This window comes from Pseudophryne corroboree, chromosome 3 (assembly GCF_028390025.1).
Source record: "Pseudophryne corroboree isolate aPseCor3 chromosome 3, aPseCor3.hap2, whole genome shotgun sequence".
NCBI lineage: Eukaryota > Metazoa > Chordata > Amphibia > Anura > Myobatrachidae > Pseudophryne > Pseudophryne corroboree.
Window position 1 is genome coordinate 568,515,596 of NC_086446.1, and position 17,355 is coordinate 568,532,950.

Consider the following 17,355-nt stretch of genomic DNA (forward strand, 5'->3'; position numbering starts at 1 on the left):
CAACATGCGATCACAGCCACTTATAGTTTTGATAAAATAGCAAAATTGCAACTGAAGCTGAATGAGGGCCATAGTACGTTTAATTAATCCTTCTATAATGTGAAGCATTTCTTATGGGCCCTACAGACATGGCTATATGTCGCCGTGCTGCCTGACCGCCGATACAGCAGACGGGCGACACGGCGGCGGGGGGCAGTGACGGGGGGAGTGAAGTTTCTTCACTCCCCCCGTCACACGCTCCATACAAGTGCAGGCAAATATGGACAAGATTGTCCATATTGGCCTGCATGCAGAGCCGATGGAACACCAGCGATGAACAAGCGCGGGGTCTCGCATAGTTCATCGCTGGTTCCTCCACACTGAAAGATATGAACGGTATCTCGTTCATTAATGAACGAGATCGTTCATATCTTTCAGTAACATCGCCAAGTGTGTAGGGCCTATTAGACAGAAAAATAGATCTACTTGGCCCACCTAGTCTCTAAACACATGTACATGTACACAACTGCACACTAGAATAAATGGTTTATGTCGGAAGACAAGTAATTTATCAGTGAGCAGATAAATCGTATCTGTAAGTATTGTGTGTTTTTATTGTATTTTCCTATAAATGTACAGTAAAAAGGATTTGAAGCACAGAACATGGACTTGCTCCATTCTTTGGCAATAACATAAAAGTGCCACCTAATGACCAGCTCTGAAAACCCTGCAACCACTTTTTTTAATTGGATACCACGGGTATCGGTAGTGTGCAAACCCATGGTAATCCAAATTTGGGAGCGGTAAGCAAGGTTTTTTCTTACCTCACATAAAATTGGATTCCCTTTATGTGTGAAATATTAATCTTAGCAAAGAGAATGTAAAGTCTCCAGTTAATTCTTAAGTGGTGATTTGAAGCAGAGAAGATGGACTTGCTGCATTCCTTGGCAATAACACAACAGTGCCACCTAATGATCAAGCTTTAAACAGTGGACCTCTTTGTTGGCATAACTACTATTCACTTATCTGCCATTAAAAATCCCTGTGGCATGGGGAAAGGCTACTCACTTAAATAGCCTCTTTCCCATACAAAAGAAATGGGGCTCAGGAGCAAAAACCCACTTATTTCATGTAAACTGTGGAATCAATATTTATTTTTACCACGCGCGACACAATATATATACAGTATATATATATATTTTTTTTTTACCTGGAGTTTATCTCACAGGTTTAGTCTGACTGCGGGGACTCGCATGCAGGATATTCCCCACTAACTGACTACCTCCGGTGCAGCAATTAGCAACCCCATGGCTAAATGAATTCCCCCCATTGCATGTCTGAGAAGAGGTTGTTTGCTCAAAAGAGGAGCCATGCATAATACATATTTTTTTTTTTGGATGACATAGATCTTACATGTGTTTGTCATTTTCTCTCTGTCATGAATCACTTTCAGATTTTTCCCTATATGACCTATGCCATCAGGCCATACACAATATAGCAGCCACAAGAACATATTCTCTACAAAACGGACACAAAAGGCTATACATGTTAGATTTACTCTCCAGCGCTCCTATGACACAAATCAGTCTCTTCTATGAGATGCATTTATAAACTGAGTCCACTTTTGTGAACTATAGATAACCAGCACACATGACCTTTCAAGTGATTGGTTGCTGTACAATGGTACGAATAAACCACAGGGAATGATGTTTCAGGGTTAATATTGCAGATCACCTGGCATAACTGTGCTTTCTGCTTGGTATAGCGGTAACAATAAAATGCTATAATTCCCTTTAACTGATGTTCTAGCTTGTAACCCATCCTTTGCACATATTCCATGTGCCTGTTGGCAATACATTTGTCATGTCATCATGCTTCAGTGGCTTTTAATTTTAGTGAGTGCTCTTGTAACATCACATTTTGCCATGTTAAGCTCATCTTTCAGTCTCAATGATACTTAAAATGAAAGAAAACAGAAAAATGGTATAAAATGCCCCAAACTCATCACTGCTGCCAAAGAATCTGACTAAATATTGCTCTATTGTAACCCTTTAGCCTCAGACACAACACATAGTGAATCTGGCAATTCTTACCTTTTCCCCTTTAACACCCGTCATTCCCTAAAACAAAAAAACAAATAAAAAGTTATTTAAAGAAATGTACCAGTTTACATTATTAAACCAGCACACATTTCATTAGTAGAAATAAAAGAGACAAAACAAAAATGATATAATGTACTTACTGAATTTCCTTTGGGACCAGGCAGGCCCTTAAACAGAAAAGTTGGAAATTACATAGAGTAGAATCATTTTTCTCAAATAGTGTAACATTCAAATGATCCAGAACAAACTATGGCTAGGGAAATTCTAGAGTATTCTAGAATTTAAAAAGTTACAATCCGGTGGAATATTGTTTTGTTTGAGAACTGCAATAATTTCACCTTGAAACCATGATCTACAAATGTTTTATTTTTCCCTACAAATAAACACATAACATTGTAAATGTCATACGAAGAATTCTCCATCAGTTCTAAAAATAGGCAGCTGTTTATTTTCTATTTCTATGTATCTGCAATCGACCAATTGCTTCTAAAGGTAGACTCAATTAGTATAGAAAATATTTACATTCTGAAATAAATCAATCATTTTTAGATGGGTGAAACAGGAAAAGAGCAATAAAAGTCATTAATTTGGAGACCACAGGCCAGAAAGCCTTGTCAAGAATTTAGGCTTAGTGTTCTAATAGGGGTCACCTTAACCAAAATCTGTGGGTCTGACCTTATTGACAGATACATTGTTCAATTCCATAAATCATGTAAAATAACCTTCCAAGTACTGTTTTATAATTACGCTGTGATTTGCAGAAATTCATCAGTACAATTTAATCAATGTATTATATGTCAAGGCATACTTTATGGGTGTAGAGGGAATTTGCACGACTTGGATGTTGCACTGTGTAAACAACTCAACGAAATGAAGCTCACATTAAGTCAATCAAAATGCTTCTGTTCTGCAGTTATACAAATACACATTTCACAATGTAATTTAAAATAGGGGTATGGGAATGCCTATTACAGATAATTGGTTGATTTAACCTTTCCCTATTTTGTAGACCATATATCACAGTACTTCTGTTCAGTGCTGCACATGTTCATTTATGAAACCAGGGTGTGTCCCAGTTGCCCTCGACATCAACATGCTTATTTCAATTGTAACTAAGCCCTAAAAAAATATATTTTCATATTTGTTTTAAAAAAGTCATATACAGTACTGTACATTGTTTTGTCATAGAAACAGCTGTCTCTCATCCTAAGCCCTCTGTGGCCCATGCTCACTGTCTACCCCATCTGTGTCACCCTGTCTGTCTGCCCCTCCCTTTTCGAATGTAAGCTTTCACAAGCAGGGCCCTCTTCCCTCATGTGCTTATCCATCTCTGACTTAACCTATCTTCTTCTAAATCCCTTTGATGGCACCAAATCCCTCAGTTTTCTGCCACCCTGATACTTATTTTAGTGTTGTCTGCTGACGCTGCTATGTTTATATACCCTGTACTTGTCTTATGTTGTATTGAATTGTAAGTCACTGTTTCTTCTTTGTGCTTTGCTTATGCATTCTGTAATTGGGCACTGCGGATCCCTTGTGGTGCCTTATTATTAAAGGATACTAAAAATAATAATAATAATTGATCCTTAGTGGTTTGTAAGGGTTTAGTAGGAAAAGCCTGGGATTCCGATCATGAAATGGCTGACAGGGGTGAGTAAGAGGTGCTGAACCCTCTCCCCTAACCTTAACCCTCCCTACCTGCAGCCTAACCCTAACCAACCCCCTTAGTACCCAAACCTAACCCCCCGTCCCCACTGCCTAAACCTATCCACCCGTCCCCACAGCCTATCCCTAACCTTCGTAGAGGGGTGCCTAACCCTAACTCCCCCTCCCCGCACCCTAACTCTCCCTGGTTGCAGCCTAACCCTAACCCTCCCTACGCAGCCTAAACCTAACCCCACCCCTTGGCTTACCTCTCCAGTGCCGCGGTGTCTGGATATTCGGCATCCAAGCTGTCAGGATTCCGGCGCCGGGATGTGTACCTATTTGGGATGTCGGTATCTGCATCTGTATTCTGACTGCCAGTATCCCGACAGCCGAATCCTGACTGCATCCCGTTTGTAAGGATATCCTTATGTCTATCCCAAACATGTTTAAATTGCTCCTCTGTCTTAGTCTCTACCACCTCTGATGGAAGGCTAATCCACTTGTCCACTACCCTTTCTGTGAAGTAATTTTTCCTCAGATTTTCCCTCAACCTGCCTCCTTCTAGTTTCAGTGCATGTTCTCGTGTTCTAATACTTCTCTTCCTTTGAAGAATGTTTGCCTCCTGTACTTTTAAAACCCTTGATATATTTGAGAGTTTCTGGGAAGAGTAATTAACAGGCTCGGATGGGAACCACTGCTTTGAAGTTGGATATCTTTTGTTCCCAAGGGCTGATTTTCTAAAATCTGGTACCACTGGAAAAAGGGGACCCTCAGCTATCAGCATAGGGCACTTATACTCTTTGGACCCTTGGGCAACTGCCCATTGAGCACATAGTAAAAGATGGCCAATACTGTATAAATATGAGTTGCAGGGATATTATGTTTTTACGATCAGATCAGTGGTATAGAGTTCATCTCAGGGCATCAGAAGCTCATAAAAATTGCATATACATTTTGGATTCCTTTTTGTCTAATAAAAATGAGGCACAAGAAGCACATTTGCTGTATTTGTCATGCACTGAGAAAAGTCTATTCTTCACTCTGCTGGCATATGGCCTTCACTGCTTACGTGTAATTTACCTTTACATAAAACAAACTCATACATTCAACTTCTGTACAAGAGATCTGATGCACAGCATGCAGAACATACTGAGATAAGTAAAATGAAACAGTGCCATAAAAAGACTAAAATGTCAATAAATTTGTCTGTTTTACTAATAACACACAAATTGTTCCATACAGTATTTTTATTGCAAACCAATGGGCTCTGAAGGATGATTTTCAAACTCATAATTAATTGTTTTTCTGCAGAAACAAATGCTGTTTGCATAGGTATTCAAGTCCTGAGCTGTGGAAGCTCCAAGTTTACACAAATGAACAATATTGTCAAAACTGTTGGCTTTCAATTACAAATGCTGCTTGCATAAGTATTCAAGTCCTGTGCTGTGGAAGCTACGAGTTTACACAAATGAACAATATTGTCAAAACTGTTGGCTTTCAATTACCCTTTACCATTGAATCATTAAAAATTGACAGCTTTTATGGATAAAAGACGTAATTTATTTAACGTTGGTCATACTGTGAATCTGCAGAAAGAATATGAAGAGAAAAGAGCATTCTAAAAAAGTGAAACATAAAGTTATAGATATACATAAGATATGAAACTATAAAATAATATTCAAGAACTTGGATATCCCAGTGAGCACTGTTAGATCAATTGTGGAGACTGTTAGACAAATTGGGGGGAAATGGAAGGCGTATCATACCACCAAGGCACTGCGTAGAAAATGCTGTCCCTCAAAACTCAACATTAGAACAAGGAGTTTACTTGTGAAGAAAGCCATAGAGAGGCCAATTAACTCTTTGAAAGAGCTACAGAGTTTAGTGGCTGAGAGTGGAGTGAAGGTGCTCCAGTCATATGCATCAAGAGCTTTGGATACAACTGGCCTAGATGGGAGAGTGGCAAGAAAGAAGCCATTATTGCAGAAAATCCACATCAAAGAATGTCTGCACTTTGGCAGAAAATATTAGAGTGCGACAGCTAAGATGTGGCTTAAGGTTTTGTGGTCAAAAATCAAAATACTATGTGTGGCACAAACGTAATATTACCCATTCCTCAGAAAACATCATGTTGCGGAGATGTTTTTTTACAGTGGCGACAGGGAATCTTTATTAATTTGAAGAGTCCTAGTATGGGGCAAAATAATAGGCGTGCTTCAGACTGATGGAAAACTAAAGCTTGGGAGAAAGGTCACCTTTTAGAAGGTCAGTAATTCCAAGCACAAGGCCAAAGCAGAACTGACATCGCTGAACAACAAAAAGGTGAATGTTCTACAATGGCCAGTTCTAAGTAGATCTCAATCCAACTGAGAATCTGTGGCACTATTTGAAAATGACAGTCCACAAGCGTCATACAACCCACCTCAACAACCTAGAGAATACATGCCATGAAGAATAGACAACATTCACTCTCATACACTATACAAACCTTGTAGGAACGTACCCCAACAGGCATAAAGCTGTTATTACACCATAAGGTGGTTCTATCAAATACTAATCTGCAGGGAATTAAATGTTGCTTCAAGAGTCTACTGGTTTGCAATAAAAATACTGTCTGGAACAAGTGTTATTTATAATACAGACACATATCTAAGTTTTAACTTTGAAAAATATATCTCACACTAATGCACAGTAGAAGCATGTCTGACTAGGGACATTGGAACAGACTCGTGCCCCATCACCACACACACAAATAGGAGTGGCTTGGGTGGGTGGAGAGAAGGGATCATGGAAGATGCCATCAGAATATGTGGAGAGGCATACTTGCCTACCTTTGTGGATTGCTTTCTGGGAGAAGCCCAGAGAGGAGATGAAGGTGGGCAATAATAGTGTTGGGATAAGACAGTTTGCTTCAGTAGGACTTACCCCAAGCAGCAAAATGATGCAAATCACACATATTTGAATAGGGGATTGGGCAAACATGACTCAATTACTATAGAATTCCATCACTAGGCCCCGCCTGCTCTTCACGGACTGCAGATTGCCGGTATTATTCTCCTCATTCTGCTCAATTCACTATGAAGTAGGCAGGATGTTGGAGGGGTATCTACTCTTCCAAGGGGTGTGGGGGACTACCTTAAAATTGGAAGTCTCCTACAGGTTCTTGAAGAGTATGCAAGTATGGGGATAGGAGAGAGAGACCCCTTCAATGCCAGATCCAGTATGCACATATTTTTAAGCCAATTGCGAGGTTGTAATCATTACAGACACATGCTGCAGAATGCATAACTTGATTTTCAAAAATGATTTCCCATAATTCCTAATCTTTTAATTATAAGAGTTTAATGACTTGACACTGGCTTTGAGACTCTTAACTTAGTCAGTTTGCACAATAATTGCATCAAAGAAAAATACTGTATCTGGGCTTTAACTGGGCATGAATTTCACAATACCCATTAGTTAGGAAGGAGTGTAGGTATAGGTGACATTCTTATTTTGTTTTGTTTTTTTAATGACACAGATCTATATTTTTATGTAAAAGTTTTACTATTACTAAACTGCTGTACCTGCATAATTTATGATAAATCAAAATGGAGCAACAATATTTATTATTGAATGTTAGTGATGTGCAGTAATGTACTCAGTTTTGCGCACCTTTTAAAAACACATCAAATAATGGGGATGCAGTCAATTTACCTACAATCAAAATCCCGATTGCCAAAATCCCGACAACCATTGACCGACGGACAAAATCCTGACATGGTCAAAATACAGACATTTAAAATACCGACAAAGTAAAAATACCGACATTTAAAATGTCAACAGGTCAAAAAGTCGACATGAGTTTTTCATGTTTTTTTTAATTAAAACTGACTTGTTCATACTTCACCATCCCAGTGGACCTAGATGGGGAATATAATAGTGTGCCAAGCGTAGCGAGCCATGCAAGGGGATGCGGTACACTTCATATGGTGTCCATGTCAACCTATGTCAACATACACACCAAACAACAATGAAAAACACGTGTCAACTTTTTGACTTGTCGGCATTTTAAATGTCTGTATTTTGACCTTGTCAGTATTTTGACCTTGTCGAGATTTTGACTGTCTGTCAGTTGTTGTCAGGATTTTGGGGGTAATTCTGAGTTGATCGCAGCAGAAAATTTGTTAGCAGTTGGGCAAAATCATGGCCCTCATTCCGAGTTGTTCGCTCGGTATTTTTCATCGCATCGCAGTGAAAATCCGCTTAGTACGCATGCGCAATGTTCGCACTGCGACTGCGCCAAGTAACTTTACTATGAAGAAAGTATTTTTACTCACGGCTTTTTCTTCGCTCCGGCGATCGTAATGTGATTGACAGGAAATGGGTGTTACTGGGCGGATACACGGCGTTTCAGGGGCGTGTGGCTGAAAACGCTACCGTTTCCGGAAAAAACGCAGGAGTGGCCGGGGAAACGGTGGGAGTGCCTGGGCGAACGCTGGGTGTGTTTGTGACGACAACCAGGAACGACAAGCACTGAAATGATCGCACAGGCAGAGTAAGTCTGGAGCTACTCTGAAACTGCTAACTCGTTTGTAATCGCAATATTGCGCGTACATCGGTCGCAATTTTAAGAAGCTAAGATTCACTCCCAGTAGGCGGCGGCTTAGCGTGTGTAACTCTGCTACATTCGCCTTGCGAGCGAACAACTCGGAATGAGGGCCCATGTGCACTGCAGGTGGGGCAAATATAACATGTGCAGAGAGAGTTAGATTTGGGTGGGATATTTTGTTTCTGTGCAGGGTAAATACTGGCTGCTTTATTTTTACACTGCAATTTATATTTCAGTTTGAACACACCCCACCCAAATCTAACTCTCTCTGCACATGTTATATCTGACCCCCCTGCAGTGCACATGGGCCCTCATTCCGAGTTGATCGCTCGCTAGCTACTTTTTGCAGCCGTGCAAACGCATAGTCGCCGCCCACGGGGGACTGTATTTTTGCTTTGCAAGTGTGCGAACGCGTGTGCAGCCGAGCAGGCTGAAAACGTTTTTGCAGTTTCTGAGTAGCTCTGGACTTACTCAGCCCTTGCGATTACTTCAGTCTTTTTGGTCCCGGAAATGATGTCAGACACCCGCCCTGCAAACGCTTGGACACACCTGCGTTTTTTCAAACACTCCCAGAAAACTGTCAGTTGACACCCACTAACGCCCTCTTATTGTCAATCTCCTTGCGATTAGCTGTGCAAATGGATTTTTCGTTAAATCCATCGCCCAGCAATGATCCGCTTTGTACCCGTACAACGCGCGTGCGAATTGCGGTGCATACGCATGCGCAGTAGTAACCTGTTCGCTGCGCTGCGAAAAACAGCAGTGAGCGATCAACTCGGAATGACCCCCAGGGTTTTTCCCAACTGCTAACAAATTTCCTGCTGCGATCAACTCGGAATGACCCCCAGGGTTTTTCCCGACTGCTAACAAATTTCCTGCTGCGATCAACTCTGAATTAGGCCCTTTGACCGTCAGGATTTTGATTGTAGGTATTTCATACTGATCCCAAATAATGTGTCCACAAGTGGCATAAAGAACAATTAGGAACACTAAAAAAACAACAATGGCCCTCATTCCGAGTTGTTCGCTCGGAGTTTTTCATCGCATCGCAGTGAGAATTCTCTTAGTGCGCATGCGCAATGTTCGCACTGCGACTGCGCCAAGTAACTTTACTATGAAGAAAGTAAGTTTACTCACGGCATTTTCATCGCTCCGACGTTCGCATTGTGATTGACAGGAAATGGGTGTTACTGGGCGGATGCACGGCGTTTTAGGGGCGTGTGGCAGGAAACGCTACCGTTTCCGGAAAAAACGCAGGAGTGGCCGGAGAAACGGTGGGAGTGCCTGGGCGAACGCTGGGTGTGTTTATGACGTCAGCCAGGAACGAAAAGCACTGAACTGATCGCACAGGCAGAGTAAGTCTGAAGCTACTCAGAAACTGCTAACTCGTTTGTAATCGCAATATTGCGCGTACGTCGGTCGCAATTTTAAGAAGCTAAGATTCACTCCCAGTAGGCGGCGGCTTAGCGTGTGTAACTCTGCTACATTCGCCTTGCGAGCGAACAACTCGGAATGAGGGCCCATGTTTTGTTTTTTTTAATTAGAAAAGTTGAATGTTTTGCTGTCAACATTTCCGTATTCTGCAATTTTTAGACAGAGGTGTCGCCTCCTGGTCTAAGGGTCAGCTCAGCAATGACAAATTGTCAATTTAATAAACATCAGTACCAGACAATAATTCCAGGTAATGGTGTAAATTTAAATGTTATGAAAACATTAAATCCAGTGTTATAAATCTCTGTGTTGTCATATATGATAGATTATGCTGAGGAAATGGGAGAAGTCATACACTATGCTTTGTTTTACCTCTGAGAAGGGCTAGACACTTTCCAGGACAATGTCTGAGCACTGCTATTTCCTTTTGGCTATCAAACTTAAGGATCTGAATACACAATTTACATCCACATGGAACAGTACCAACATCACAGCTGCTGTTGGCAAAACAATAAATCAACAGCTCCCAGGTGTGCATGCTAACTTGAGAGCCGAAAGAGCAAGCACCCACAAGACGTCCACTAGATACTTTATTTTAACAGTATGGAAATTGGCCGATACTTCTATTTGAATGACCAGTTTATCCACATTCACTAACCATCAACTAGCACAGAACATGTAATTCTGCTGCTGAACAATCCAACTGAGGGATCCAGCCTCTATTAATAATTAATAATAATAATTTTATTTATATACTGTAGCACTCTTTCTCCAATAGGACTCAAGGCGCTAGCCTCTAGTCTGAAGCTATTGAAACAAACATCAATTCACATCTTTCTTTGAAAATAATATTTTAAAATCTAATTAAAAAAACTAATTTGCCTGACACAATAGTTTTAGCTCAGCTAAAAGGTAAATACACTGAAGCAACAAAATAGAACATAACAGGATGAGATGGAAAATGTTAAGACTTGCAATGTTTGGACTGGTCTCAATGTTAATAATAATAATAATAATAATAATCAGGGTCGTCTTAACAGCAGTGTGGGCCCCTGGACACAACAATGCACTGGGGCCCGACCTATCCTCCAGTGGTAGTGGTTGGGGGTGCTATCAGCGGCAGCTTTGATGTCCTGCGGGTGGTAGGGCATGTTCTATCTTCCGCTCAGCATGTAGGGCTTGGAGCAGTCATTTCTGCTAATTAGTCCTTTACTGCCCAGATGGTTTCAGATGGGGCAAGAGGGAGAACACTAAATTGTATAATGGGGTATAGGGCTGAATGAAGGGGCCCTGGTACATGACTTCCTGGTTGGTAAGGGGTGTTTAATATGCAGGAGAGGGGTGGATAGTGGAGTGGGCTTAATATTCAGCATTTTCCGGAGGCAGGGCAGCTTGCTGGACTGCAGATATCTCCAGTTCCTGGAAATAGATTTCTTAGCTTTGAATGGGATAAAACAATAGAGAGTCCCTCCTGTCAGGAGGTACTGGGGACTTGGGGATCAGAGTTCAGGAGCCAGAGCAATCCATCAAAGAAAATATAAAACTGCATACCAGGCATGTGGAGCTTGAGCAGGGTCCAGCTGCTGGAAGGCGGATATCTCTGGTTCTGGACATAGTAGAGACAAGCTGCCAGTGTACACCAAAACGGGAGAGTCCCAGATTTTGGCATATACCCTCAGAAAAACTATAAATCAAACAGAACCCGAGATATCTGGCTGGGAAGAGCAATTAACAGGCTTGGATGGGGACCACTACTTTGCAGTGGGATATCTCCGGTTCCCCAGGTCCTATTTTCAAAAATCTGGTACCCCTGGAAAGAAGGGACCCTCAGCTTTCAGCCTAAGACCCTTATACTCCAGGGGCCCTTGGGCAAGTGCCCAAAGAGCCCATACGAAAAGACGGCCCTGATAATAATAATAATAATAATAATAATAACAACAGTCATTCATAGACTGCACAATCTGCAATTTTCACATATGACACTGTGATGGTAAAATACATATTTTTGTTTAATATGAAGTGCATAGTACATCATACTTCTTAATTACGTCTACAGCAGTGCTCCCCAAAATATTAACTGCAATCAATATTAAGTGAGTTTGAACATTGAGTGTTGCTGGAGTGATGTTTCCTGGATCTCTTTTTATCACTTTGTAGTATACACACTACACAAAGACATTACATGGGGGCCGATTCAGACCTGATCGCTAGGCTGCGTTTTCTCACAGCCTGCGATCAGATCTGAACTCTGCATGCGTATGCACCGCAATGCGCAGCCACGACGGACCGCAGCAACGGGGATCGCTGGTCAGCGACGGGGTGGTGCAAAAATTCCGAACGCACGGGCGATCGCAAAGAGATTAACAGGAAGAGGACATTTGTGGGTGGCAACTGACCGTTTTCAAGGAGTGTATGGAAAAACGCAGGCGTGTCCAAGCGTTGGAAGGGAGGGTGTCTGACGTCAAATGAGTTTGTGCAGCTCTGCTACACATACGATTGCACACTTGCACAGCTAAAATACACTCCCCCTGTAGGCAGCGACTATCCAATCGCAGGGCTGCAAAAATCGCTGCCCAGTGATCAGGTCTAAATTACCCCCATGATCGCTGCCCACTTGTCTTAAAGCAAAGTGCAAGGGACAGTCCCTTTATTACTACCCCATGACCCTACTTCTGTCTGTAACCATGGTGATTCAAAACAATTCCTTAGTTCTCTACAGGGTTGGACTGTCCCACCAGGGTCTGGATAAATCTCTGGTAGGCCCATCTGCTACAAGGCACCACCTCTTTATGTGAAGGACGGGATTAGCAGGCCGTGATGGGGGATGGGTGTGGGTGGACAGGGGGATGATAAACAGCATGTTCTGGCTGTGGGAGAACACATGGGCACAGTTAGAAGGAGCCAGCCTCACTGCTGAACTAGTGGCAGCTGGTTCCTATTCTGAAGAACCAGCTGCCAGCACCAAAGCTATGATGCCTAAGTACTCCATCCCCTCCCTGAGACCACACACCCCTCACACCAGTGTAAGATCCACTGGGGTAGGGACTGATGTAAATGGCTAAATATTCTCTGTAAAGTGCTGGGGAATATGAGTGCACTATTATTATTAACCTTTATTATATGGAACCACAAGGGATCCACAGCGCCCAATTACAGAGTATATAAACGAAGAATGAAAACAGGAAAACAGTGACATACAGTTGAAGACAATATAGGACAAGTACAGGGTAAATAAGCATAGCTACATCAGCAGATAACACTGAAATACGCATCAGGGTGGCAGAAAAGTGAGAAAACCACAGGATTTGGTGCAGTTGAAGATGGTTAAAGTAAGAAAAGGATAAGCACATGAGAGAAGAGGGCCCTACTCATGAGAATAACTTGTAATAATCAAATAAAGAATATAGCGGTCTCTGCAACACTCCCTGTATTATGTAGTGGTGAATGCAATGCTCCATCACTGTGTTGTGATCACTGTGACATTCTTTGTATAATAAGGCAGCTATTACAACACTCCCTTGATTATATGGTTGTCACTGTGACTATCTGCTTTATATGACTGGCACTGCAACACTCACTGCATTATATGGCCGTCACTGCAATGCTCCCAGCATTATATGGAGATCACTGCAACACTTCCTATAAAATACGGGCATCACTACAATACTCCCTTTATTTATATGGTGATTACTGTGACACTCTACTTTATATTATGGTCACTTTTATACTCCCTTCATTATATGGCGGTCACTGTGACACTCACTGCATTATATGGCGGTCACTGCAATGCTCCCTACAGTGTATAATGGGCAGTGCAATAAAAAAAAAAGTCCTGAACAGACTATCACTGCTATTTAGAATTGGTCCTTAATAAGGGCTCATTACAGTAAGTAGGGCACAGACTTGCTGTACTATATAGAACACATTTATGGTACTTTTTTTAAATCCTTTTTCTATTTTTTGTACACTCACTCCTAGTCTAATATGTATGTTTTATGTGATGTACTCATTGCTGTCATATTGCTATGAAATAATATACGGGTTAAGCACAACTAATTTGCAAATCCCATGAAAAATAAATAGTTGGGCTTTCTAATATGAGATACAGTATATTGATCATATATGTAACATTTGCCCTGTTTGGCAATGGGGACCTTTAGGTTGTCCCCATAAAAAGCTGTGGGGACTCAGCATTAAACAGAGTTAAAGGGGGAGATTCAAATGTTTGAAAGGTCAGTTGGGAGTCTGTTTTTTCTATCTAATAGACAGGAAAAAACAGACTCCCAACCAACTTTTCAAATATTTGAATCTCCCCCAGAGGATTCATGTAGCAATGTCCTTCCCTATGAAAGAATAAAAGTAATAAGGGATCAAATAGTACACATATGAGATTATTAGGGTCATGGGAGGTCATTCCGAGTTGTTCGCTTGCTAGCTATTTTTAGCAGTCGTGCAAACGCTATGCCGCCTCCCACTGGGAGTGTATTTTAGCTTAGCAGAAGTATGAACGAAAGGTTTGCAGAGCGGCTACAAAATAATTTTGTGCAGTTTCAGAGTAGCTTCAGACCTACTCAGCGCTTGCGATCACTTCAGCTGTTCAGTTCCTGTTTTGACGTAACGAACACGCCCTGCGTTCAGTCAGCCACGCCTGCGTTTTTCCTGGCACGCCTGCATTTTTTCGATCACTCCCTGAAAACGATCAGTTGACACCCAGAAATGCCCACTTCCTGTCAATCACTCTGCAGTCAGCAGTGCGACTGAAAAGCTTAGTTAGACCTTGTGTGAAACTACATCGGCCGTTGTGAAAGTACATCGCGCAAGCGCATTGCGCCGCATACGCATGTGCAGAAGTGCCATTTTTTTGCATCGTCGCTGCGCAGTGAACATTTTCAGCTAGCGATCAACTCGTAATGACCTCCCCATATTTCCTATACAGCCCTAACAGGCACATACATAATTTGACATGTTATTGTTTTTCATTTCACATTTTTTTTCTTTTAAATAGGTCTGTGGCAACCAGCTACTTTTCTCAGCAAAATGTATAAGCAGCTGTTGTTCTGAAAACCCATAATAATTTTGGGAGCACAATTATTAGTTTAGCGTGTATTCACTTATAATGACAAGATCAGCATCAACTTCAAATACTGTCGTAAAGTGACATTTCTGGAGTCTAGATTCTCGTTACTGCTGGATATTAATACTTTTCAATATTATACAGAATGGAGAGGAAAGGTGGCTGCCCTGATAAAATGCCCTAGCAGACCCTGTAAATATTGTCACGTCTCTAATAAAGGGTCAACTGCATAATGGTTTTGTTTGAAGTGGGATGGACAGACTTGCAGAGGTGTCTATGAACAGAATGATTTCATTCACAGCTGTTGGCTGAACCTGGGTAACAAAAGCTCACACTTCTCATAAATGGCAATATGTGGGACATCTGAATTTTTAATAGACCGTTTTGAGTGCACCATGCTGTAAGGATATTACAGGCACACCAAATATGTATTTATAATGGGAATTTTATGTGGTATAGACAGGTTCATTAAAGGGACCATTACTAGACCAATTCAACAGCAATAATTATTTATTGTGAGACCGGAACACTGACCTCATCACAGTAGTGGGACATTTGCTGCAATATGTAACACAGAGGACCTTTAATATTAGGCAGAGTTACAATATAGCAACACAGATTTTTGTTAATATTAGGTCATTTAACACGTGCATCGGGGCTTTTAGTATGGTGGCTCCCAGGAAGGGGATGTTAGAGCACATACATATAAAACACAGCACACATTTGTGCTTTATGCTAGCATTTTATGACCACACCTGTAAATCAGTGTGTTTCTTATTCCTGTGTTACCAATGGGACTGATAAATTCTCAGTACTCAGATTCATTTAAAATGGTGGGACTGGGCACCCCACACATAACGCAATTAAATTCTTCAGGAACCATACCTGGAGAGAAATGTAATTGCAGGGCTCACTTGGGAGGAACACTGCTAATGTGCTTAGAGGTTCCGCCATCCTGACATATAGGGGGAGATTCAAATGTTTGAAAAGTCAGTTGGGAGCCTGTTTTTTCCTATCTAATAGACAGGAAAAAACAGACACCCAACCGACTTTTCAAATATTTGAATCTCCCCCATAACGTCCCATCTCCAGCATACAGGTACACTGGACATGCCACCTCTCCAATGGCTCTCACTGCAGCAGGCATCAGGACAGACCTTAGTGGGAAGACCGCTCTATGCTGAAAAGGGGTCATTAAATACAATGGGCAGGGTGGGGTGGTACAGAGTGGGGGGCAATGCAGGTGGACTGAGGTGACCCAGCGTATGCCAGGTACATTTACTAGTACAGTATATATAATCTAGTACGGTCGGTCTCATCTCCAGCATGCATGTGCAGTGGGAACCGGGGCGCACACCACCCTTGCAATAAGAAGGACCACTCTGTGCTAGAAAGGGGTAAGTATATACAACAGGGAGGTGGTGGGACAGAGCACAGGGCTGGATGGGACAGGGCAGAGGGCAGTGGGTAGACGGAGGTGATCCAGTTTACTAGTTTAATAGTAATGATCTTTTGGAAGTCAACAGGAACACGGTCTATTGAGAGAGTGTGGTCTTGGATGCCTTGGGGTAAAGTCTAATTATTCCCATTTTCCCATGTACCTTATGAATGTTGTAAGGTGTGCAATACATAATTATCAAAATACGAAATCAAGGGATCCGTGGAATAATCCATGGAAAAATCCGTGGAAAAATGCAAAAACGTAATGTTTTTGTTCTGGCCGTCGAGCTGATAATCCAAGTCAGGGGCAACCCCAGGGGCAAAAGCAGGATTTCTGGAGTGGGGGGTCCAAATGTTTGATTTTAGAGCGTGATTAGCATGTAACAAACTATAGTCTAACCCAACGAAAAGTGCAGCCAATGATCACGGTAAGCCATTTACCAGATTATCTGGTGCAATGATTGAGCATTCAGATCCAGAGACACATACATACACACACACACACACACACACACACACACACACACACACACACACACACACACACACACACACACACACCAGACTTGGTAGGAAAATCTGCCGCCCCACTCTACCCTTTATACTGCATGGCCAAGCAGAGGGGAAAGGCGGTATCTAGGTAAATGGAAACCCCACCTGCGTTTGCCTATGCACCCATTACAGTATGCAAGACAATGATGATGCAGGTCAGTCCCTGTTTGGACAAACACGTTTTAACAAACATAAATTTGTGGATCTCCACTTCCAGCAGGTTTTTATAAAAGACCAAAAAATGGCATAATTTGTATTAAACACTTTAAAAAAAAAAATTAAATACAATTTATTTCATTTTATTTCCTTATCTTTTAAGCCAACAATTGGGATAAACTTACCATATCTCCCTTTTCCCCTTTTTGCCCTGGATGACCCTACAATTCCAAGAATAAAAAATAGAATGAGCTGGAAGTAACACTTTAGTATTCAGGGGATCTCTGTAACATAAATTCTCAGGACAGCCATAGGAAAGTGTGGCCTCCTCTGCAAGTCTATTGGGCTTTAAAAACCTCAAGGTCACCTGGAACCGTCTCTCT

The 17,355-nt window shown here is 41.7% G+C and overlaps 1 protein-coding gene across 1 annotated transcript in view; it reads right to left on the reverse strand.

Moving 5' to 3' along the window:
- The window catches only part of LOC135056328 (collagen alpha-1(XIII) chain-like), a 220,543-nt gene that overhangs the window by 157,693 nt on the left and 45,495 nt on the right, over positions 1-17,355 (reverse strand). Inside the window, exons 7-9 of the mRNA XM_063961321.1 lie at positions 17,158-17,193; positions 2,222-2,248; positions 2,073-2,099 (exon numbers count right to left, since the gene is read on the reverse strand). Of these exons, the coding sequence (XP_063817391.1) occupies positions 2,073-2,099; positions 2,222-2,248; positions 17,158-17,193 (90 nt within the window). The remainder of the gene's footprint in view (positions 1-2,072; positions 2,100-2,221; positions 2,249-17,157; positions 17,194-17,355) is intronic.